Below are 25,970 nucleotides of genomic sequence, written 5' to 3' on the forward strand. Positions count from 1 at the left end.
CATACACTTGATAGAATTGCCACCAGAAGAAATTATAATGAAAAAAATTACAGCCGTGTCGAACTGTCACAGCGTCTCCCTGCTCAAAAACCAATTATGTGCTAAAAATAATCAAATATGTAAATTACAATGAAAACCCATTATAAGGGAATTATAATGCAGGCTGGAAAACCATACGTTTCAAACAACACGCAGAAATGTGGAAAAACCATCAGTATTTCACGAAGAAGTGCATTTTCATCCTCTTGCGATGGGTGGCCGAAAACAAAGAGAATCACAATGCACTTCTTAATGAAATGCTGGTTGTTTTATTTTATGCGCAAAGTTTTTGTGCTCTTTATACATTTCCGTGTTTCTTTTGAAAAATATCTGCTGCTCAAGCAAAGCAGTAAATGCTCGGTAAATTCATCTGTTGAAGGAAACTCTACATTCCCATGCCAGAGGCCAGTCTTTTCCACAGGATGACCACTGTTATAATACAATGATATTTGGATTAATGTCGCGCATAAATGCAAATGCATCTCAAGATGCTGTTCATAAAACAGTCGGCATATTTAAAGAGCATCTTAAACTTCCGAAAAGGTGGTGTATTTTATTGACCTTATGAGTTGATCCCCAAACAGGATTTAAACTCACAGTCTTTAAATTTTGAGACCAGCACGCTCACGTGGAGACGCTTCGAAATGAGCTCCACACAGTTGAAGAGAATGGGACCGTGATTGTGCCTGTCCATGCCTGTGTGATGCAGAACGGCGATGAGCTCTGGGGTGACTTCCACGAGAAGCTGGTAGACAATTCTCTACTGACCCTTGACACGTACCTCGGCCAGTTCCCCGATATCAAGGTAAAGAGAGATAATGACTGCAGCACATGTTGTACCCTGGTGTTTATTGCACAAATGTGGGAAGGACCATTAACTCATGTATTGATCTTCACAAAGACAAAGATCCCCCCCGTATAGCCTTAGACTGATGGGGCAAGTACTGTTAGCGAGTATCTATGAAGGCTGGCATGGCACACAAAGGGGTGGGTGGCTAGCATCACACCTGGCTGCCTTTGTTTCTCCAGTGTATGCATGTATGTATGTTGAAGTTCTTTCGCACTGTACGTAGCCAAACATGTTAATCGGCGGTGGGCGCTGGCGATGTGTACACATCGCACCCAGGTACTCATTTGAGGTTGAGTTGACCTTGCTCAAACGCGTCGTACTGCCACCACCAGTGTCATCGTCCTGTCACGAACAGCAACAACAACAACAGCATTTCATGCAAGAGACTGTAGTTGCACTGCATGTGATGCCTTTTACCAAATCACCTGGAATGTGGCCCATGTTCTCAGATCTCTGAGCTAAGCAGTGTTGAGCCTAGATGGTGTTCGTATGGGTGGCTAGTGCAGACTTGGTTAGCGCAGACTTTATTTCTTGCAAAAATTATGTATTTGGTGTTTGAACATCTGAACACCTGTTTTTTTTTCCAGAAAGGGTCAAACCTATTATTATTTTTCATACTTTGATACTGGCAAAAAGGTCCCATGATATGTATTACATCGTGTGACTGATACTCCTCTCTGTCCCACGACAGTCTCGCATTGCCAAACGTGGGCGCAAGCTGGTGGATTATGACAGCGCGAGGCACCATCTGGAGTCACTACAGAACGCAAAGAAGAGGGACGATATCAAAGTGGCCAAGGTATCTGGTTACAAACATCATCGTTAACGGCTTCACAACACTGTAGACTTTCACAGTGACTGAAGCGCTCACCTGCCTTGTTCTGCCCCTTATCAGCGTGAACACGGCTTCAAAGTTAGTCAAGTGTGATTTTTTGTACAGTAAATAAGGTTGTTAATAGCGAATATAGGCAAATGTGGACAGTGGGTGAAAAGCGTATTTGTGGCTACATTTCCTGAGTTTACTCTTTTCTCTCTGCTTGTGTTATTGTCACTTTCCCATGCTGTTGTCGTTTCTATCCAACAGCCGGTGTTGCTGCTTGAAAAAGCTGCACCTCAGTGGTGCCAGGGGAAGATCCAGGCCCATATCATTGCCCAGACAAACCTTCTCAAGAACCAGGTAACACATTGGTTCACCTGTCCACAACTCTCGTCATCGGTTCACCTGTGTACAACTCGCATAATTTTCCTGTTGATCTTATGGTGGCGTGGTGTATATAATGTCCCATGAGCATGGCTGTCGAGCGTGTTAGTAGTTTAGTAACTCCACCGGAGCCTCCGGGCAGGAGGGGGCAAGCGCCGGGCTATGAAGAAGTAGGAAATTGGACAGGGGGCCCTATTTCATTACTTGCAACAGGGCCCGTGCCAACCACTCCACACCGCTGTTACATGTAATGTTATATTAATATGGTACTCCAGTTGCTTTAACATAACACTTAGGAGTTTGACCTCCGGAATTGTTATTCTGCAATGTGGATCTTGTCCTGATGATGTTGTATACACAGTTTAAAGTTAAACGTTGTTATCTAAACTAGATAAATTTGGTTGTGAGAATTATACTCCAACTCACCGTTGAGTGAACTAAAGAAATACTAATCGTTAAACGCTTGTACATCACATGCCTATGTTGGGTGGTGGAGGGTCTTATTGACACAAATTTGATCAGATCATTATGTAGTGGCATAACCCAAAAAATATACTATGAACCAGTTGCTTTAGTTAGATTGTTGAATTACATTGTGGTAAATATTTTTTTTCTATATAAAGATTATTGAAATGTCCAATTACTTTAAGTGCTCTGCACATTGTCGTGATATTTTAGAGAGACCCTACCCACAAAACGGATAAGTACCTGGGATGTGTGTTCAGGGCTGCCTAACAAGACATGATTCTTCATGAGTGAGATAAAAATACTTTAAAGTTATTTTAATTAGTGCTTTAGTGGCAGCATTGCAGTGGTGTGTTAAATAAGCACATATGTATGTACAGCACTTCACCAATTAGCTGCTGGATGAGGGCTTCCCCACGCTTTGTGCATCATGGGAATTATTTGATCATACTTCAAGCTTTTCTTAACTTGTTTTAGATCGCATCTTTCATCTTAATTATATTTTGAAACACGGCAACAGAAACAACGTTGGGAGATTGAGAGGTCATCTATTTCTGCGCTTCAGAGTCACGGTCATTTATATCTATGAAATATTGAGTGCGGTATTAGTTGCATGATTAATTTTATTAAATGAGATGGGATTCCGCAGATCCGAGTGTTGCATTGGGTGGTGGTGTCGCTGATGTAAACTGTCTTGATGCCGTCAGCTGAGATTCAGTGTGAATGCCTGGTGTAGGCAGAAGAGGACTACATGAAAGCACAGAAGGTGTTTGAGGAGATCAACGTTGACCTGCACGAGGAGCTGCCTGTCATTTTGGACAGGTGTGTACGTCTGAAACGACCACAAATACCAGCTATTAAAGCTAATCCTGGAAGGAAAAATCGAAGGGAAAAAACGACCAGGACGGCCAAAAACGACATGGCTCAGTAACATCAAAACATGGCTACAATTAACAGCAGCACAAACTCTACACGCCGTGCTAGACCGGGACCAATATCATCGTGAAGTCGCACACGCCGTTAGGCAGCACTAAAGAAGAAGAAGTACGTCTGACCCACACGCAACCGAATCCGGTCTTGGAACATAGTACAACAAAACAACCTTGGGAGATGGAACGATAGACCATCTCTCTATTTATAGAGTTCCTTTATAGTACTGGTTGTTAGAGGCTGGAGTAATAATAGTATAATAATAAAACATATTTCACAGACATAAACGACCGTGACTCTTGATATGCGGAGCCAAGCTGATTTGTCTCGCGAAAGTGTCTTTTAAAACTCGGTGTAGAACGAATGCTGCGAATGTGCAGTGGAGTGGCGGCTCTGTTCCAGCCAGCGGGGGCTGCCACGGAGACACCACGCCTGACAGTGACGATGGTCCCTGGTCCTTGTTGCAATGTCTATGTGGGTGCCACGGTAACGGGACGTGATCTTCCTCACCTGGTATACAGAAGGTCGTGGGTTCGATCCCGACCCTGACGTCTGTATATTTGGAGTTTGCATGTTCTCCCCGTGGTTGCGTGGATTTTTCTCCGGGTTCTCCAGTTTTTCCTTCCACATTTAAAAACATGCATTTCGAGTATTTGGCTGCTACAAATTTCAACGTGATAAGCGACTTCGTTGAGCTATCATTTGTGGCCAGGTCACTTCTGAAAATGAGCTATAAAGCTCAGTGGGCCTCACCTGGTAAAATAAAAATTGTTTCGTTTAGTTTTAATGTCGTTACTTTGCAGTTTAGGGAGCTGCTCTATTTACATTTCCTCCATTCTGTACAATATAAATACTTCGTAAACTTATAAAAATCTCCACACTGATTGGTAATCTCTGAAACAAGTTCCTTATTTTTATATGCATTTAGTGCTTTTATATACAGTTGCTCATTTTTTAAAAGTAATTGAAACCTCACTATTAGCAAAGTCAAACCTCTTTTAAATTCACCCATATCTTTGAATAAACTTATGTAAAATGTAGAGAGAGAGAGAGAATGTACGTGTGTATGTATGTTGAACTTCTTTCACACTGTACATAGCCACCCGTGCTAATCTGAGGTGCGGGGGGAAAGACAACAAATTAAGACAAAAAACAGTTTTCAAGAAATTAGTTTTCAGATTATATTTAAAAGTGCATAGCTCCAGTGGCTTCCTAATATCAGAAGGAAGAGCATTCCAGACAGCCACAGAAGCGCATGCAAAAGCACGCGATGCAGTTAACCGTCTTTGTGCGAGTTTGCGTGATGGTTTATGCTCCTTGACGAGATCAGCAAGGTATTGTGGTTCAGCAAAAATGTTCTTGCTGTGATTTTCCCACCTGATGATGAGTGCTTGTGTTGCGATCGAAACGTCGTGATTTAATTTTATTTTATACCTATGTGACTTTACCGAAAGAACCAAAGGGTATTGTGGTTCATTTGTGGCAAGCACTTTGTGTAATGAATGTGACCTTATGCATGCAAAGCAACTGCTATAGAAGGTGCACTTTGTAATTTTCATAGCTGCACTTGACTTATCATTATTGATGTTCATAAACACTCACAGCAAAATGTCCACCCCACCCCCTCTGCAGCCGAGTTGGATTTTACGTGAGCACCTTCAAGAACATCGCCGGCCTGGAAGAAAACTTTCACAAGGAGATTGGACAGGTAGTGAGTTCTCTCCTTGCTCGTGTGTTTAGAACTGTAGTTCAGTAGTTTCACATTTAGCAATTATATATATAGTCATACAAATCAATCTATATATTTAAACATTTAACAAAAACATTTAAAATAATCTTTATAATGTAATTCTCATCACGTCCCATAGTCTTGGTTCTTTCGGTAAAGTCACTGTTGTGGTTTTCACACCTGATGATTGCTTGTGGTGCAATCGAAACGTCGTGAGAATTTAATTGTTTTATGTTTATTATTTTATTATTTCCTTTCTACGTGACTTTACCGAAAGAACCAAGAATATGAATCCCTGCAGTCACAAAAGCTTTAAATCGAAATGTCCCCATAGTGTTAAGTGCAGTCACTCTGTCTCTCTGACCTTTTTATGTCCTATGAAGAAGGGCCATGGTCTGAAACGTCACCGATTTTATATCTTTTACTTTTCAGGCCACAGTGTTATTGGTGATTGTGTTGAGTTCCTTTATTTATCCAGCCGAGAGAGCCCCTCGATAGCAGTGCCGTTTTACAAAAGTATAGAAAGGTGTGCACAAAATAAAATCTTTCGTTCGGAAAACGTGTAAAATACATTATTTATGTATGTTGAACTTCTTTTGCACCGTACGTAGCCAACCGTGCTAATTGGAGGTACGTAGCCAAATGCAAATTCTTGTGGTACAGTGCAGAGTGCAATATCGCTAACTAAACATATGTAAATGTATTCACGGGGTGTCAAAATAAGCAGTGACAATTACACTTAAATATATAAAAAGCTTCACAAGTATTGATTTATGAATAAAATGTAAAACTGCGAATGTTGTAAACCAACAAAGAACTCTTGCCATGAAAATCCTTAACTTATAATTAACTGCCATAATTGCTTAAATATGCATACCAATACACATTTTTGAAATGTTTCAAGTAATCAGGAGGGGAGATTTTGACTACAGATGAATGTTTTAGAGGCATTTATCTGCATTCATTTTGTGTGACATCGCGACATCAGCTTGTGTAGTTGAAAGGCAACCTGGCACCTCTTGAGCTGCGCCTAGCTGGCCTCAGCATGGGCCCTGGCGCAGCTTGGTTATGCAGTGGAAAAGGGGCGTTATATTTGGTGCCTGTCCGTACAATGACGTCCCTGCATGTGCTCTATGCTGTTCTCTGCTCAGCTGAGCCATGAGATGGAAGAGGTGATGATAAAGCTGGGCGACCAGCACTCCGTCAAGTCTTCCGACATACAGAGCGCTCGCAGGTGTGTGCCAGCGTTTTGGCGATGATCGAAGCAAAGGCTGTCACGGTGGCGAGATATTAACTACCTCACCTGGTATACAAGGGGTCGTGGGTTTGATCCCGACCCTGACGCCTGTATATTTGGAGTTTGCATGTTCTCCCCGTGGTAGCGTGAATATTTATCCGGGTCCCCTGGTTTTTCCTTCAACATTTTGGCAGCTATTAATTTCAACATGATAAGCCACTTGTTTGAGCTATCATTTGTGCCCAGGTCGCTTCTCAAAAAAGAGCTATATAGCTCAGTGGGCCTTACCTGGTAAAATAAAATAGAAGTTAAATAGTTTAAGCTCGAAACCCCATTTATTTGGCTTGAAATTCTCACGACCCGATCAGTTGTGGTGACTTGTGTCATGCTACAGATCTTGTAACCTTGAGAATTGAGATATGTGTGTGTGTACGCATAAGTAATGCAATGTAATACTATCTGACAATGTATTATTATCTCACATACTTAATAATTAATGTATAGCTCTTTCGCAATCCGCTGCTGGATGAAGGCCTCCCTGTGCCTTGTCGTTCATGGGATTTGTTTGACCACATTTCGCCACGCTCCCATCAGTGTGGGTTGTTGAAGGGAGTGGTCAGAGTGGGGGAGGCAGGACCGGTATAGATACCATTCTCCGCTGACGTTAGCCCTGGCCGGCAATATCAAAACTCGAGTTGCCGGGTACGTAGCGCACTGCATTGTCCACTGTGTCACTGCTACATCTTTTATGCATGTCCTTTATTCTACTCGTAAAAAGGTCGGGGGCCCATTGAGGTACAAGTCTCTGTTGCATGGGAGAGAGTTGGGGAGGGTGCATAACACTATAATGCGAACGTGTTTGAGGCTATATCTGCATTATAATTACAATGGAAGATTTTCATTCCTATCTTTTTCGAAATACAGTGTAGTTTTTTATGATAATCTATATTGAACTTAATTTTTAAAAATATATGTAATTTTATGTTGTGATTATGATTCGATAGCTATTTTTTTATATTTCTTATCTGTTGTCTAATTTAGATTTATTTTACTGCGACTTATTGCGTTTTTCGGAGAAGCAGTGTTGTTTTTGTTGATGAAACCCGAAAATTAACTGAACGGAACTTGGTATACAGTGTCTTTGACAATTAAACCGACATGTTCCTTGTTTTACTAGTCACCACCATGATGGAGAAATGCTGATATAAAAAAACGTGTCTTTGTATTGCATTGCCTACATTGCTGAGTTTTTTTTACACTTTCACCCACACTCTCCTTGTATAATACACTATTACATTATTATTCGCGAGGGATATGCTCCGAAGCTGCTTGTGTATAGCAAATTTCGTGGTTAATGATATTGGCCTACGAAAACCTAACTTTTTAATTAATTACCTTAAATAAATAATAAGCTTTCTCTCTCATCACTTTATCTCTCATCACTTTCTCGCATCACATTCTCTATCTCATCACTGTCTTTCTCTCTCGATGCAGTCGTGTAGAGTTCCAGATGCGATTTGCAGATAGCAAGTTCATGAAGAATGAGGGAATACTTTAATTAGTTATTTTATTTTTGTAAAGCGTTTTGAGATGCGATTGCATTTTGACGCTATTGTGAATTGCAATTGTTTAATCATGCTAGTGAGCCATCTCCAAGCATTGTGGAGCCACACGGGAACGACTCCACCTCGCTGGTGTCCGACGATGCGGGACTGAGACCCGATCACACTGCGTCCCCGCTGAAGTCGCCTATGCAGGTACCATGGGCCCGTTCTCGCACGGACACAGAACGCTGGACTAACAGGCAGAATTCACGCTGACCGAGATGATGCAAAACTCAAATTGGAGAGACCACCTTGGGTCAGATGAACAATATTCTTATTCTTCGTATTGCTGATGTACATGGAGAGCATCAACTATAATTATTCATAATCAACGTTTTTGGGTTTAGATCGCGTTATTTATAAATGTATCGTAACCCTCCACCACCCGACACGGCCAATCAGTAAAAAAGTGTCACGTTGACAACAGACAAATAGTTCACTGCTTTAGCCCACCGGTGTGTTGAAGCGTGAAACCACAACATTTACAATTTTTGAGTACGACGTTTCGCTGGTAATTGCATCCAGCATCATCGGGCAATTCGCCAGAATGGTGAGGCTCTGCTCTGGCTCCCGGTCTTAAATAGAGCAGCAGCAGGGTGACGTCATCATTAACTCATCAACTCATCAGGTGCAACGATTTGATGTGGAAGGGGGGGGGATTATTGTAATTATATACTAGATTAGTAAAAACTATAATTATACATTGTGGTGGTTGAGCTAGATAATTGCACCAGGAGTAGCGGAATGCATTGCTGTGATGATGCCTCCTTTGTATTTGTGAATTGGGCATTCAGTTGTTATATGTTCCATGGTCTGTTCCGGGTGACCACAGTCGCACACTGTCAGAGTTTTCATGTTTCCATTTGTGCATCAAGTACCTGCATCTCCCATGGTTTGTGCGAATGCGGTTTAGGGTTGTGGCCGATGATCTACGTGGAATATCAAAGCCAGGGATCTTCTGCGTTGGTTCTTTTGCGAGTTGTTTGTTTGTGACTTCTTGTAAACTCAGTTTGGCTTTCAAAGCATCATCAGGGTTGAAGTTGCATTGTTGAAGGTTGAGCAATGAATGGGGCAAGCTCAAGTGGTAGTGCTACCGCTGCCTCCAGAACCCAACAAGCATTGGGTCTCACAAATACACTGCACGTGACCATGTCATCGACATGGAGGGGTAGGGGAGGGGTGCTATTGGTGGATCCTATTATCTCTGCCTCTCCTGCAAAAATTACTTCTGATATCCGTTATTTGGGTGAACACGGATAATAGGATGAATTGCCTACCACTTCTGGGTCAGTCCTCTTAACCACAAACAAATCTGATAATAGGATGAATTTTATTTTGTGTTTGAACATCTTAACACCTGTTTTATTGCCAGAAAGGGTAAAACCTATTTAGATTTTTCATAACTTGTGCAATGCTTTGATGTTGTCTGTCAGCCAATTCGCCCTTTTAAAAAGCTTTTCAGCTCTATGGGCTTTACTCGGGGAAGTTAACTTCTGATTCTGTATGCCTTTATATAGCATCAGAATGATCATTTGTATTTATACTGGAGGAATCTGATGAACTATGGAGCTCTTCTTCACTTATGTCCCGTCTGTGCAGACCTTTGATTGTAACCCCTCAGTATGCTTAATGGGTGCTAGCGAGGTAATCTACCCCTCCCACAAATAATACTTAAACATTAATTGGTCATAGATTCCCATGCAGGACCCTCCTGAAAAAATACCCTTGAGACTGAGGCTTTCTTGGATGAAAACATTACATTTCTATTCAACGCTATTCACCAGGGTTAATGAATTCAACCTTGGTTGAAAAGGTCTATAATGTATCATCTATAAATGTGTTTTTTCATTTTCACTTCCTGCCTAAAATATTTAATGTATTTCTCTTTAAAATGTTTTTCCTGCGCAGGGGCGTAAGGGCCCCCCATTGCCCCCACCCCCGAGGCCGACGCCCAGCAAGGAGATGACGCAGGAGGCCATTGTGAACCTTTTCGATGACAACTTCATGTCCTCTGCTGCCCCCACTAATGCAACGGTAAGCGTGTATCATTCCTATGTGTTGGCGAACATGGGTGCTTGTAACTTGAGCTGGCCGGTGGTGGCTATGCACGTGGCCTGTAATGCAGCACTGTGGAGGCGAGGGTCGGTGGATTGTGCACAACTCCCCTTAGGTGCCTTACCATGGCTCACCAGGAGAAGGCAGTACAGCAGAGTGCGGACTAGAGTAGAGTTAATTATATGAATGTGTGGAAATAGAAATAGAAAAGGGAAGAGAGAAGATTAAGAATTGGAAATATGTGGAAAAGGAATGGGAAAAAGGGATCAAACGGTCAGGAGAGATGAGAGTCGGGAGGGAGAGGCTACATCAGGACCTTCACGCTGCTGCACGGAGCAGCAACTGTTTTCACAGGGGGCGGTGGGGAGAGGAGGAATTCAGAATGGGGGTGACCACACAAGTCATGTGAATTACGGGAGACGAGCTGATTTAGACATAGATATGTTTTAATGTATCGATATAACTGAAGTGGTTAGAGTGTGACTCGCAGTCCAAAGGTTGTGAGTTTGAATGCCACTTGAGGATCGATTCAGTCCATCAAACCTGTGGCCTCCATAAAATGAGAACCAATGTGGATAGTCAGCAATGGCCATCCTGTTCAAGATACAAAGCCCTGTCACAGCATCTTGAAGTTTCACTCCTGGCCTAAATATCAGTCTCTAAAGTGAGTTGTGATCACTGGTGTGGTCTCCTTCTCAGGGACATCCAGAAAATATATCCATTGTGGAGTGTGCTTGTTCCCCCTTTGTAAATAACCATTTCAATGCCCTCTTATTTCTAGCTGGGAGTTCCGTTAACCAAGAGTGAAGATACCGGAAGCTTGCTGGATCTCGACTTTGATCATTTTACGGCCACAGATTCATCCGCTGTCGCCATGGCTTCTTCCATGAATCAGGTTTGTCTCACTGCACTCATTTTAAGTCGGTCTCCCTGCCCAAACAAGCATGGAGGTATTGCATGGAGGTCTGTTGCCTGCCTTGAAGTAATGGTGCAAAATTCCACATCCATATGGCAGGGGCTAGTTTCTACATGTGATGACCACTGTTGACTTACCACAAAGTGGTATTAAGGATGTAAAATATTTTTGAATCAGCATTTCCAGCTTCACGCTAATAATAATAAACCCAATTTATAACGTCCACATATTTTACTAATTGGACGATATATTCGATTGAGAACTCGGAGGCGCAGAACCAGAGCTCCAAATTCCCTCGTATGCTAGCCAGAAGGTGTGAGAGCCTTGACAGGTGAGAGTCTGGATGGGTTAGAGTCTGAATGGGTGAAAGCCTGAACAGGTGAGAGCATGATCAGGTGAGAGCCTGGACCAGGTGAGAGCCTGAATGGGTGAGAGCCTTGAGCTACTGCTTGAATGTGGATGGTGCTTGGATTCTTAGTGTGTAGAGTGGGAGATCGTTCCAGATGGCGGGTGTCTGAAATGTTTTTAATGTTCCCAATTGTCGTTCTAAGTGGCGGGTGTTTGAAATGTTTATAATGTTACCAATTGTCCACTTGTCAGCCAGCAATTCTCATTTGCCAACAATCATCCCAATTCTGTGCCAAATGTTATTTATTCTCGATCTATCGATACATATGTTATTTGGTTTTGTTATTCTATTTTGTTTTTACATTAAGAATTGGAATATATATATGCGATACTGAATTCAATTACTTATATAAGTTTAATGCTCACTATAACGTTGTCTACATTCACTTTTCTTAGATATTTTGCTGACCTGTCATCTCTCCTAATGCTGTCAGACATTGTTGGATTTGAGTTGGGAGGTAAGTTGGCAGCTTCAGATGAAAATATTATTGAAACGGAGTAAGACTGCTCGATGATAATAATGACAACATGTAAAAATACAGCCCTTCGTCAATTTACTCTCACATAAAAAACAATTCAGAGGCGTGAGGAACCACAGGCAAGTGGGAAGGCAGCCATGCGTTGAGCCGGTGCCAACAATTGCCCAAGCTATGCAATCCTCTACATATCAAGGCAAGATCGGCCAATCAATTATTCATTTACATGTGAGAGGAATCTGGAGCACCCAGAGAAAACCCATGCATGCGTGCGGGAAATACCATCTCATACAAACGGAACCGGTGAAGTCTACATTTTGCTGTACCACCTGCTCTTGGCAAACCAGAGTATAAGCACCTCGATGCCCCCAGGGACCCTCGTCACCGCAGTTCTGGACTACGGGCGTTGCACCACCACCGTCCGGCAAAGGGGGGTTCTTTGACCATAATTCACCATGCTGGTCAGTGTGGTTGGTTAAGGTGGTTGGAGTGCCAGGACTGGTTTAGGCGTCACTCACCACTGATGTTAGCTGAATCAAATGCAGTTAGCTGGATTCATTGAGTAGTGGTCTTACCACTCCTATCCACTGCACCTTCCACATCCACTCTTTGCTAAATTGCCGAAAACTACACTCAACCCCATTGTAAAAACAGTAATTCTTATATAATGGTCAGATAATTCTACAGTTTATACACCATGTGCACTCGACACAATTTTTCCTGGATGCCACAATCGTATATCTATTAAAGGATGATGCAACCAGAAAGCAAATTTATCTGGAACTGGTTCACCACTGTTAGTGTTACCTCGCTGCTGTGCCAGGTTTTTACACTGCTACCAATGCAGGCCTCTTAAGCATGACTGTTAACCATGATCTTGCCTTCACGCATGCAGCAGCCTGTGGAGAAGAGTGCCCCTGAGGTCCATGCCCCCGAGGTCCCTGCACAGAGCCCCCCAGCCGCGAGCCTCACAGGTGCCGCCCAGAGCAGCGACGTGCCCCCAGGCATTCTGTACAAGGTGAGGGCTTCGTCTGCCGTGTTGGAGCGTGAAAGTTACAAACGACAGCTTGGAAGTACAGTCATACCTCGGTATACGACCGCTTTGGAATACGTCGAATTTGGTATACGTCGTGTTTTAGCGAGAAAAAAATGTCTTGGGATACGACATCTTGCTTGGGATACGACGCGCTTGCTAGAACTTGTATGGGTCGGGATGAGACACCGCGTACCCGCGTAGACCCCGCTCACGACTCCTCCCCTTCCTCACCACCATCCTCGTAGGCTATCAACTTTTATTTCAATTTATTTTAATTTATTTATGCATTTATTTTAATTTATGTATGCATTTTAGTAATAAGTAGTGTCTAAATTATTTTATACAACCCCATTATAAAATATAATTTCTTATACTCTGGAACATGATTTTTTCCTTTCCCTTTATTTATTTTGGGAAAATTTTGTTTGGTATACGTCATTTTCAGTATAAGTATTACCTTCTGGAACGAATTAACGACTTATGCCGAGGTACCACTGTACAAGGTCTCCCTTTACGCAGTAGATGCTGTCCAAAAAGAGGGGGCGCACAGCGAAACCACACGAGGAGACGGCTGCCTGCCGAGCAGCGCATGCAGTGCTGTATGCACACAATGTTGTCCCACGTGCGACCACATCGCTGCATACGAGTGAATTCAAACCACATATCGCGAATTTTGGGAAGAAATAGGTTAGCCGCATACTGCACAATCCGAACCCAGATAGAGCAAGGGACACCTTTATATAGTTAGGTGACCGTCAATCATTAGTCGTAAAGTGCCCATTGAGATTAGACATCTTTTTTTCATAGATAGTCAATATGGGCTTAATATGTAAAGCAAAACAGCAAACACATTCAAATGTGAGCACCAAATATGCAGAAAACACCGTTTTAACATTTACAATGGAATTAGTGTAAAATATAAAAAATGTATCACATCCCTTTTGTCAAAAAACGTATTGATGAAGGTCTCCTTGCGCTGGAGTTAGGGTTAGTAGGAGCAGAGTGGGGGAGGATAGGACCATATCACTCGGCGCTGATGTTAGCCATGGCTGGGATAAGACTGGGTGCAATGCATGAACCAATGTGCCACTGCTCACCTACTATAGATAGTGAATGTGTTACTCCTCACGATACTGCAGATAGGGAGTAAGCCCACTACGCTACAAACCCAGTGATCCGAGTTTGAATCCCACCTCACGGCCACCTCTCCTAGGTTGACTCAGCCTCAGATGAATTGCATAGTGTGTGAACATCGCAACTCGGGATACAAAGGCCGTCGGGCATGGAACTGGCCACCCATGCCCTCGTGTGCTGTGCCAGCCTTCATAGGTCCTACTTGCTAACAGCATATTTCCCAAGAGTCTGTTAAGGTTATACGTGGAAGGGGGGGGGGAAGAAGGGACCTTTGTCATGGATAGATGGCGAGCTGATCCAGAACCACTGACTTGAGACCCTGGGTTTGAATCTAGGCAACCCTCCGTGAATAATCTGGGTTCCCAACACTCAATATTCAAACAAAAGGTTTACTTGCGCACAGATCATTCCTGATATTTGAGAGGTCACATTATGATAGACACTTGGTGAACACTTTGGAGCCGTTCTCTGATGCAGGGTTGTGCACTGTTTACTGTGAGCGTTACACGTGAAAATCTCTCGTCCAGTGAAAATGATGCCGATCACACAATTGAACTATAATTTGGAAGAAATTAAGTGATTTAAGGAATCCTCCTGATGTCACGGTTTATGCAGGGTATTTATGTATAACGAGCAGGAACTCGCGGAACTTCTGCCACAAAGGGATAGCGAATATGTTCGTTTTACCTTTAGTTTTTTAATGTTTAAAACATTTGAATATTTCAGCAGCTCAATTCATTTTGAAGTTATTATTTAACATTTAATTTAAATGTTTTCGTATTTTTTTTGCAATTAGTTTTTTCCACTCTTGCATCTCTTGATGTCATACCCCCCTCCTCACCACTCCTGCATCTCTGGATGTGATCACTCCCTGTCCTGCACCTCACCCGTGTCACGTGACATCAACCCCTCTCCCCACCACCCCCGTGTTTTGTGACGTCACTCCCTCTCCTCAGCAACTCGCCACAATCTCTAGTGATGTCACCACCCCTCTCCTCACCACCTTCAACATATTGTGACGCCATCACATATCTGTCAACCCCTTATCAGTGCTTACCTTATTACAGACCAATTCAGACCTTATTGGTCACCCCCTTATAAATTTCAACGTCGTCCTACAAAGTCCCATCACAAGGGAAGAAACACAAACATAATTTTTTGTTTGCCTGTATTGAAACGGCTGTACGCCGTGTGGAACTGAAAACTCAAATTCCCTGTACAAAAATACGGGTAAAGCATATGGGTTGACAGGTATGTCATCACCCCCCCCTCTTCCCGACCTCACTCCAAACTGGAATGACGTCTGTACTCCTCTCCCCAGCCCCTCCACTCCAGCCCAATCATCAACCCCTCCTCTTCGCCTCACCAGGGTGGTATGATGTCAAACCACTCCCACCTTGCCACCCAGCCAAACTTATGTTCTTCTTTCCATGTATGTCCCGGAGCATTACAGACAGACAAACACGCATATTAATGTATAGAGATAATGATAAGTTTTACTTGTAATACACGCACAGTAATTATTCACTCTTGAAGAGATAGAGTACAATTTAGAGGTTCAAGGAACCACAGATAGGAAGGCAGCCACACTGTGATTTCCCAAGCTCTGCAGTGTCTTTATATTAAGGTATTAGCCACTTAATGAGTCTTCTTGGTTCTTTCGGTAAAGTCACGTAGAAGGGAAATAATAAAATAATAAAAATTAAACATAATTGTGAGAATTTTACTTTATTATTTCCCTTCTACGTGACTTTACCGAAAGAACCAAGAAGATGAATCCCTGCCGTCACGAAAGCTTTAAATCGACACTTAATGAGTGTTTCCATGTGGGAGGAAACCAGAGCAGTGGAGTAACTCATACGTGAAAGGGGGCCATACTCTATCCCATTCAGACAAAATAGGTGGAGTCCAGGTTTTTGGTCTACAGCATTCTCGTGGCAAGCCAGGGTATGGTTCTTCGATGCGTACGGGAAGGGAATTTGACAACATCTGTGTGATCCACAAACCCACGCTGCCTCAGAAGTGCTGAATTACAGGAAGGGATTAACATGCTTGTGGTGGCATCCCGTTCTCTCCGTGTTCCTAGGTGCAGGCCCAGCACAACTACACGGCTCTGGATTCGGACGAATTGGGCCTCCAGCTTGGAGATATGGTGTTCGTACTGCCCCCCGACAGTGGTGACGAGCAGGTAGAAAACCTTTATGTCTGGATACTGGCGTTAAACAGCTTAAAGACAATCGCTACGTCACACGCTTTCAGATACAATTATGTGGCCGTCTGGAACGCTTTTCCGATATTAAGAAGCCACTAGAGCTATGCACTTTTAAATCTATATTGAAAACTAATTTCTTTATAACTGCTTTTTTATTTAGTTTGTTGTCCTTCCACCTCCGATTAGGACGGTTGGCTACGTACGGTGCGAAAAAAGTTAAACATACATAAAGTGGTTTTATCCGCACAAGTTTAAGGAAGGTTCAGCCTAGAGATATCATATATCTCAAAGTACCGATCATATATATCTAATATTGTGGATACATACCTTGGCTTTTTGCTTCCTGGGGTGTCCAACATGAGTTTTAAGTTTCATAAATGAGCGGTCATAAAAAGTGAATCAACTGCTGGACGAGGGCCTCCCCACACTGCTCGTCACGGAGGATTATCAGACCACACTTCACCATGCTGGTCAGTGTGGGTTGGTGAAGGTGGGGAACATATAAGCTGGAGTATAATACAGTACAACAATTGGTTTATCTGCACCCCGCCCTCCACGGTCACACACAAAGTGGTACCCCAGACGAATGAAGGGATGTGTTTGAACCCAAACGGATATTTGGACACGTAATTTTTAGATGGTGAGTGAAGCTCACGGGCACCATCTACACAATTAAATGAGGCATCTATTCAAATGTTTGTCAGTATTCTGTCACAGGGTAAAAAGCCCTCCGATATGTTTGTGTTTTGGTACTGCCCCAGTTGGTGTTAAAATGCCTATGAGATAAAGGGGAATGAGGCAAGTGAGCCATAGCTGATATTTGATTTAAGGACCACGATAAATCCCTGTACTCTGTATCTTCATGAAGTGGATATTTTAGTGCTTGACGTGCATCCCCGTATAGATAGTATAAACTTAGTATATGTTATTTTGGTGAGTTATTTCAGTTTGATTTCAGTTTGATTTCGTAGGTATAACCCTGCAACCGCAACAAAACAAAATCATGAACGAGAAACATCTTAAAGTGACTACACGCAACAGAAAACTCCTGGGAAAAAACAGCAAAGTTGTGAGCAGTACAATAAATAAATAAGCAAGGGTTTGTATCAGCGACAAAGAAAAATAAAATTACATCAAGGTCCATCAGTTCTAGATTTGAAGCTTTCGTGACTGCAAGGAATCATCTTCTTAGGTTTTTTCGGTAAAGTCACGTAGAAAGTAAAATAAAATAAAAACAAAAATCACGACGTTTCGGAGGCAACACAAGTCTCCGTCATCAGGTGGGACCGTCACAGCCAGATTAGCTTGATACAGCTAATCTGGCTGTGACGGTCCCACCTGATGACGGAGACTTGTGTTGCCTCCGAAACGTCGTGATTTTTGTTTTTATTTTATTTTACTTTCTACGTGACTTTACCGAAAAAACCTAAGAAGGTCCATCAGCCAAAAAACATTTTTTGGGCCAGTGTTTTATAACAGCATGTTGTGTCAGCAAAATAACCTTGGACCAGTTTCAAATGTGAGTCTCATCTGCTGGGTATGGCGTGTATCACGAATGCTGCTGTCTTGACCTAATGTTACAGGCACCGTGACCTCCATGAATAACATGGGGCCCATTTATTTCAATACAGCAACATCAGCGAACCCAGAAGATAACCCCTTTGCTGCTGGAGTGTTATTTTATGAACCCTTGAAATTGGCTGCTTACACAAAGTCTCCTGCTTGCGTTGTGGCCGAAACGTCGTGAGAATTGTATTTTATTATGTTTTATTTGTATTATTTTATTATTTCCCTTCTACGTGACTTTACCGAAAGAACCAAGAAGATGAATCCCTGCAGTCACGAAAGCTTTAAATCGAAATTTATCATTTGGTCCACAACCCCACCTGCATGTGTGTTTGCACTCGCAGGATTCCGGCTGGCTTCTGGGCATCAAGGAAGCTGACTGGATCACTCACAAAGATCTTGATGGACACAAGGGTGTGTTTCCAGAAAACTTCACCGTGCGCGTAGACTAAGCGCCACTCCAAGAGACTCGCGCACTAGTAATGATGTGCTGCCTCGGCAAATTGCGAGTAATAAAGATACGAAAGTAAACTAGCCAGCCATCTGTTTAAACCCTTCAATGAAAAGGCGTTTAACTGGTTGAACAGTTTTCCTTCCGTATCAATGAGTTCCCAGTGGTGTTTCAGACTGATTTGAAATGTACTCGCTGGAAAAAAGTCTGTGCTTTGCTTTGATTGAACAAAATGCGACGAGATATATTGATTTGGGTGGTCTGTTGATCGATAATTTGAATGTTATTTCATTTTGCCAATTAAACAGTTGTCTTTGCCTGTTCATGTATTCATTTTAACAATTAGCTTATTAAAAGAAAGTCATCTCATGGTAGCTTACTGACTAATTAGGATGCAGTGTTTAAAAACACGTCACTCGCTTGTGACATCTGTAAAACCAGAGGCGTGTACCAACTTACCACCCGGCGATTCGATATTTTCTTCCGATTTGGGAGTCGCAATTCGATTGAAGAATGTATTTCCTTGTTTGTACCGTCTCGTTCGTTATCCTGTGTATGTTCGATCTTGTTCGTTCAATGAGCCTAATGTTCATTCGCATACAATTTAAGCAGCTTATGGGGCCATCCATTTAGTACGTGCGCATGGAGGGGGGAGGGGTTAACCATAATGCGTACGCTTGCGGATGGGGGGGTCTACTGACAATGTACGTACGCATAGGAAAGGGGGGGGGGGTGAAGCCTTGATAATTTGTTTTCAAATGAGGTAGAGGGGGAGGGGTCAAGTTTTCACAGATTTTTGCATGCGTACTAAATGGATGGCCCCTATTTTAGTAGATTAATCGTCGGCTTAATCTAAAAGGCCACTTGGCTTTTTTTCCCTTTGCTGTTTAACTCGCACCACTTAGAGCAGGATGACTTACTGTTTGATTGACATTTCTGGCGTTTAACTTGAAATCATTTCAAGTTCACGATGGAAAAAAACCCATTAGCAGCATTGTGTGACTCATTGTTAATGTATCTGAATCACACAGACGATCGGTAATAAACATCCATTTGATTTGTGATAAACCTACTGTCATTTGAGAAGGAGAGTTGTGATCGAGCAACTTGATAAATTTAAAACAACACTATATAACCACCGTCAACACCGTTCATGAAATCTCAATAAGAATGATAAGTCTGCCTTCTCAGATGAGCAATGTGGTAGTGCTCACCTTAACTACCAGTCCTAAGCCAGTTGTGGAAATTCCGTATACCTTTGGTGGAGGCCATTATCTCAATAAAACAAGCATTGTTGACCTGGCAGCTGTCCTAATTACCTGAAAGAACGATGGGTCCGAATTTAATTTGCAATCTTCCAATTCTGAGCGAGGCGTTCCAACCACAGTGCCACCTCGCCAGATAGCAATGAGAATAGGGCTGGTGCATCTCCTCCATTTAGCTGTGAAACTAACACGAGCGTAGCACCGATTACATGCTCCCCAGTCTTTGGGGTGGCCTTGCATCATTGTGACTTCTATAACTTTGTAGCTCTCCGATGTGCTTACCGGTTGTACCGCTAGTTGTTTGGAACTAATGTCCGACGTTTCATTCCACATGCTGAGAACTTCTCCAGGAACTGAATTGAGCTGGCAGAACGAGCTCCCAGCGTGTGGAGTGAAACGTCGGACGCCAAACCAAAATGTCACGCTGTCGGATAATGCGTGTCACAATCCGAAAACAAGTCTTGAGAGCCAAGCAGCACAACCGTGAACACCTTCGCTCATGAGCATAATTGGCCATTTGAAAATGTTTGTATTTAAAAATAGCTACTGTGTGGTAAACCAAAAAACCAGCACATTCGTCAATAACAGTGGCCTTAAAAGAAAAATGTGTAATACGTGATGTTTCAGATAATGGCCCTTCTTCAAAACACATGTCGCCTATTATGTTTTTTTCTTTTAAGGCCACGGTGTGATTGATGAACGAGTTGAGTTTTTTTTGTTAATCGTCCTTGTGCACCACTGCCAAAGACTGCATCACCACATAATTTGTGTATCTGTGTAATAAGATCAACTCACATTGTTTGGTAATGATTGATTCCAGGACAGCAGGCCACCCCATGCTTTACCTTGTGACGTCCCATGTGCAAATTGTTTCAGAAGCTTCGCTTTTAAATTGACAAATACAAGTGCAATAGTGTTCTTACCTAATGCATGTGGTTAAGACTTCTGTTCTTATCTAGTAGTGTAACAACAATGTACTCGGTGAACTTTATTTATAACAGCGCTTATCTCGACACTGCTAATGTTATCGCAAGGGCTTCTGATTTTGACACCACAGTTTCCGTAACTTCATGTGGGACATGTCAGCATCCTTGAATGTAACCTGTTAATGTATTATCATTGATGAATCCACTTGATGTTTGTGGAAATGGGCAAAAAAGCAGACACCAGCCTCGTGGTCCTACGTTTACTCAAACTAGATATATTTTCCTTGGGTTCACCGCTCTAATGAGTAACCAATGCTGCTCCATTGGGGTTGTCAACACTGGATTAACTAGTAATACATTAGCTCCTCCAGTTGTGATTGTCGATTTAAAGCAGCGGTTGCACATTGCGGTTTAAATTTCAAATTGTGCTTTGGTTTTTTTGGTAAAGTCACGTATAAAGATAAAATAATAAATTAAATAATAGCATACGACGTTTCGATTGCAACACAAGCAATCATCATCAGGTATAATGAAATAGCGACATAGAATCTAACCATAAAACTATAGACAGACATATAAGCAGACAGATATCACCAAGATACATAGAGAGAGCAACCCAGGTACAGAGAGGGGTGATCGTCTCTGTGGGGTGGCCTTCCCTTCGTACTCATTGACATGTAAATTTTTTCCCTACCCCACTCCCTCTCTCTGCCTCCGCCCCCCTCTGTCTATTTAAGGCCACCCCACAGAGACGATCACCCCTCTCTGTTCCTGGGTTGCTCTCTCTATGTATCTTGGTGATATCTGTCTGCTTATATGTCTGTCTATAGTTTTCTGGTTAGATTCTATGTCGCTATTTCATTATACCTGATGATGATTGCTTGTGTTGCAATCGAAACGTCGTATGCTATTATTTAATTTATTATTTTATCTTTATACGTGACTTTACCGAAAAAACCAAAGAATAATTCCTGCAGTCACGAAAGCTCCAAAATTAAGATTTCAAATTGTGCATGCCAATGATGAGGATTGCAGAAGGCAAATTATCTGGATAGGGGGTGTATTGTCAGTGAGAAAGTGAAGGCTTGCTGAAGGGATTATGTTGGGACGTAAATGCCAAGCGGTAGAGAAATGTAAAGCGCTGCTTGACGAATTGAAGATGGAGCCCGTTATGCCAAAATCTGTATGTTTAACTTCTTTCGCACCGTACCTAGTCAACCGTGCTAATTGGAGGTGCGGGGGGAAGGACAACAAACTCAACACAAAACAGTGAAGAGGAAATCGCAAGATCAGAGAAGGCTGAGGAAACTTGAAACAAGAATCTGCCCTTGGGCAGATAACTCGACGACAGAGAGACATAACACCGCGTGTCACAATGCCAGCTCTCGCTAACCGACGTGGGTACGCGTTTGCCATGCGATACCAACCATCGTGTGCGTGGAGTGCACAGTGGCTTCATTCGCAATACGGGATATAAAAATGATAGGTGATATAAAAAAAAGTTGAGCGTGGCGAAGGCGAGTTGAAAAAAGTTGATGTGGAATATCGCACTTGCATTGTTAACCCGCGAAAGCAATAAGCAACCCCTGTTAAGCATGTGTATTGTACCGGGAAATGCTACATGCCCAAACGTCTGCTGATAGTACAATATAGTGAAGTTCGCGTTGACTTTATGTGCCGAATGTAGCATTGTTTCTCGTTCCTGTTATTAAATGTGTGCATGTACCAGTGGCCCGATGACGTTTTCTTTCTACCTACGTTAGAAGTAAAGCAATACCAACTCACAGAAACACTCAACACGGTCGTCTATACCACTGCGTGGAGCCTTAAAATTAAAATATATAATATAGGAGGCGTTGCGGGCAACGGCCCTTAATAGCACACAAATTTAAAATAATTCAGAATGTGTGCTGTAAAGGGCCATTGCCCGCATCGTCACATATTTAGTACATTTTATTTTAAGGCCGTGGTCTTATTTACGAATATGTTGAGTTTTGTCAATTTGTTAACGTTTAACTACAAACAGCAAATGAAACTAATCTTTTAAAAACTAAACTTTTATTTTACTAGGTAAGGCCCACTGAGCTATACAGCTTTTTGCAGAAGCGACCTGGCCACAAATGATAACTCAACGAAGTCGCTAATCACGTGGAAGTTTATAGCAGCCGATTACTCTGAATGCATGCTTCGAAATGTGAAGGGAAAAACCGAAGGAACCAGAGAAAATTCCACGCGACCACGGGGAGAACATGAAAACTCCAAACATACAACAGGCGTCAAGGTCGGGATCAAACCGACGTCCTGTATCGGGGCCGTCCATAAATGACGTCACGCACCTTATGTGGGGGGGGGGTCAGACATTTGTGACGAGGGGGGGGGGGGGTGAGAAATGTGACGTCACATCAAAATGCGCAACTTTAAATAGAAAAGACAACACGTTCTGCTTAGTTAAATAGACTTTTTAATAAAGGTTTTCTCCTACAACATCAGAGTGCAGCGCCGCATTAAATACGCACTACAATGACAATAGTTTAAACCGATTGAAGCATGTTTTATTTTCAAAATGGAAATATGGTTTTGGGGGGGTGGGGGCTGAGCTTTGTGACGTCATATTTGAGGGGGGTATGACTGTTTACGGCGTGTGACGAGGGGGGGGGGGTCAAAAATCGTTCAAAATTGCGTGACGTCATTTATGGACGGCCCCATACCAGGCGAGGTAGTTGACATGTTAAATCCCCCCACACCGCCTCTGTCCACCCTGGGGTATAAATACGTACATCGCAGTTATGGTGAGGTACAGCGTGGGTATTCCCACCTCTTCCGAGGAAACGTCTGTCCATCGTCAGAGAGTCGGCCTCACTACCACCAGAGAGCAGCCATTCATTGCAAGGTGCGTGGGCCACTGGGGGCCCCTCGTGGCCTTCAGTGCGGCCCCTGACGTGCGGCCCCCGACAATACACAACACGTGACACCCCCCCCCCCATCGTGCTGTCAACCGCAATGGTTTCAAATATGTGACGGCCCTCAACACATGTCTTATGGGCGAAAGTGCCACCCCTCCCCCCTCCCTGAAAATGAGTGAAGAACACTGCTCTAAAGCTTTTTCTCGTGGAGGCCCTTACGTCAGCCTCGGCAAATAATTGCAGGGATGCATCTTCAAATATGTGACGGCCCTCAAACACTGATGTCTTATGGGCGAAAGTGCCACCACCCCCCTCTCCCTGAAAATGAGTGAAGAACACTGCTCTAAAGCTTTTTCTAGTGGAGGCCATTCCGTCAGCCTCGGCAAATAATTGCAGGGATGCATCTTCAAATATGTGACGGCCCTCAACATTGATGTCTTATGGGCGAAAGTGCCACTACCCCCCTCCCTGAAAATGAGTGAAGGACACTGTTCTAAAGCTTTTTCTAGTGGAGGCCATTCCGTCAGCCTCGGCAAGAAATTGCAGGGATGCATCTTCACCTTTTTTTCTCTTCCAATATTTGTAATCAGCCACGGTCGATTCGCTGCTGGATGAAGGCTTTCGCACGCCGTCGCCATCTCTCTCGACCTCGCATGCCTCAATCTGTCCGTGCGTGATGCGATCGATAATCGCTCCATCTCCGTGTCCGTTTTCTCAGGCGGGTTCTCGTCTTTGGCTGCACATCCGACACCAGTTTCATCCAACTGATTATCATCCCATCTATCGTTATTCCAGGCCAAGTTCCACTCACTCTTACTGAGTCTTTATTGTAGGTTATGTCCTACATTCTCTGATCCACTTGTTCAGTGTAATTGCTAACATACACTCCCCACGGCTCTTATGGCGTGTTTAAACTCTGTGTTCCATTGGGTAGTATCCATTTTTCTCATGCCAGAGCTGCAACAATGAACTTATTGTAAACATTTGCAGGCACAGTTTCAGACGAGACACAAAATATGTGTCAGAAGCACACAGACGTTTTGCGTTATGCAAAAACCATCAACATTTTCTGACGAAGTGCATTGTGATTATGGGGCCTTAGGTCAGCATCAAAATAAAATGGGAGCAAATGTGACCGGCATTGATGCAGACAAATTGTGGACCGGTTTCGGCATAATTCTATATTACTCATCGGCAAGAGTATAGAGCCACCGATGCTCACTGATAGAGAGTTTGTCTCGTCATCATTACGACCATGGCCAGATAGCCCGTAGATAGAAAATAATAAAATTAAAATAAAAAATCATAAAATTAAACAAATTTAATAAAAAAACAAAAATATTGATTTGAAGCTTTCGTGACTGCAGGAATCCATCGAAACGTCGTGATTTATTATTTTTTGTTTTATTAAATTTTTCTACCCACGTGACTTTACCGAAAGAAACTAAAACTCACGACGTTTCGATCGCAACACGAGCGGTCGTCATAAGGCGGAGAGAAAAAGGGGGGGGGGAGGGTAAGCCTCTAAATGCAACTGTTTATAAAGTTTTAGAAGTGGGCGTAGCCCAAGTGTCAGAACTGAGTGGGCGGGGCACAAGAGTCTACGTCAGCAGTGGATAGAGCATCCTATAGAGATGGAGTCTAGGCCATGATAGAGCAAAAGCTATAGATATGAAGCATAGGCCAGCAGTGAATAGCGCATGCAGTAGGCATGGTGTACTAGAGGTAGTCTAGCCCAGCAGTGGATAGAGCAGGGCTCCTCACCTTAGCTCTCACCCCAGCGGTTGCAGGCGGAATAAGTGGAGCAGGTTGTGTGAGGGGTTAAGAAGCTGGTGAGCATCGGAGAGTGTTTAAAATGGAAACATGACAGCAGTTACGACTTAAACTGGTTGATAACGTCATTCCAGTGATTGCTGAGTTTGTACCCGTCATCTCGGTTGAAATTGTGCCTACGTTTGTATATATATTTAAAATGTTCCTATTGTTCCTTTTATTATTTTCTATCTACGTGACTTTTACCGAAAGAACCAACGAATATGAATTCCTGCAGTCACGAAAGTTTTAAGTCAAAATTTCATAATTTGTTTCCCACTTTCCTCTGTCTTGTGTCAATTTGCCCAAGTAGTGCCACATCTTTTTGGCACAAATTTCTTGTGTCGCCAAGATGGTCTCGGTTAGGTCTTCCTCTCTTTCCGGTTCTTTACATTTTTCCGAACAATTCACTTTTAATACTGGTAGGAACCTCCTGGTTACACCAACCCACACGGGATTATTGTGTCCGTCCGTCCGTCCGTCGTGCATCCAAAAATGGGAGGGGTGGAGCTGGGTGGAGAGTGGAGGGTGGGGAGGGTGGGGAGGGGCTGGGTGGGGAGTGTGGGGAGGGGCTGGGTGGGGAGGGTGGGGCTGGGTGTGGGGTGGGAGGGGTGGGGCTGGGTGGGGAGGGGCTGGTCACCCCGTGGTCCCCTTATAAAACTCAACGTTTAACCTACTCACGCCGGCTTGTGCCCGCCCTCACAGTCGGCCATATTTGCGGAATACACCACGCCGCCGTTGACCCTGGCCATTGA

General features: G+C 43.1%; 1 protein-coding gene across 1 annotated transcript in view; it reads left to right on the plus strand.

The window, feature by feature from the left end:
* The window catches only part of LOC144723656 (myc box-dependent-interacting protein 1-like), a 30,855-nt gene extending 11,875 nt beyond the window's left edge, over positions 1–18,980 (plus strand). The window contains exons 5-17 of the mRNA XM_078602553.1: positions 749–844; positions 1,581–1,688; positions 1,974–2,066; positions 3,292–3,377; positions 5,118–5,193; positions 6,366–6,448; positions 8,094–8,208; positions 9,964–10,089; positions 10,892–11,005; positions 11,869–11,892; positions 12,806–12,928; positions 16,167–16,268; positions 18,203–18,980. Of these exons, the coding sequence (XP_078458679.1) occupies positions 749–844; positions 1,581–1,688; positions 1,974–2,066; positions 3,292–3,377; positions 5,118–5,193; positions 6,366–6,448; positions 8,094–8,208; positions 9,964–10,089; positions 10,892–11,005; positions 11,869–11,892; positions 12,806–12,928; positions 16,167–16,268; positions 18,203–18,310 (1,254 nt within the window). The 3' untranslated portion in view covers positions 18,311–18,980. The remainder of the gene's footprint in view (positions 1–748; positions 845–1,580; positions 1,689–1,973; positions 2,067–3,291; positions 3,378–5,117; positions 5,194–6,365; positions 6,449–8,093; positions 8,209–9,963; positions 10,090–10,891; positions 11,006–11,868; positions 11,893–12,805; positions 12,929–16,166; positions 16,269–18,202) is intronic.
* Positions 18,981–25,970: the final 6,990 nt, after the last annotated feature.

The sequence above is a fragment of the Lampetra planeri genome, chromosome 18, assembly GCF_965212315.1.
Source record: "Lampetra planeri chromosome 18, kcLamPlan1.2.h2, whole genome shotgun sequence".
NCBI lineage: Eukaryota > Metazoa > Chordata > Hyperoartia > Petromyzontiformes > Petromyzontidae > Lampetra > Lampetra planeri.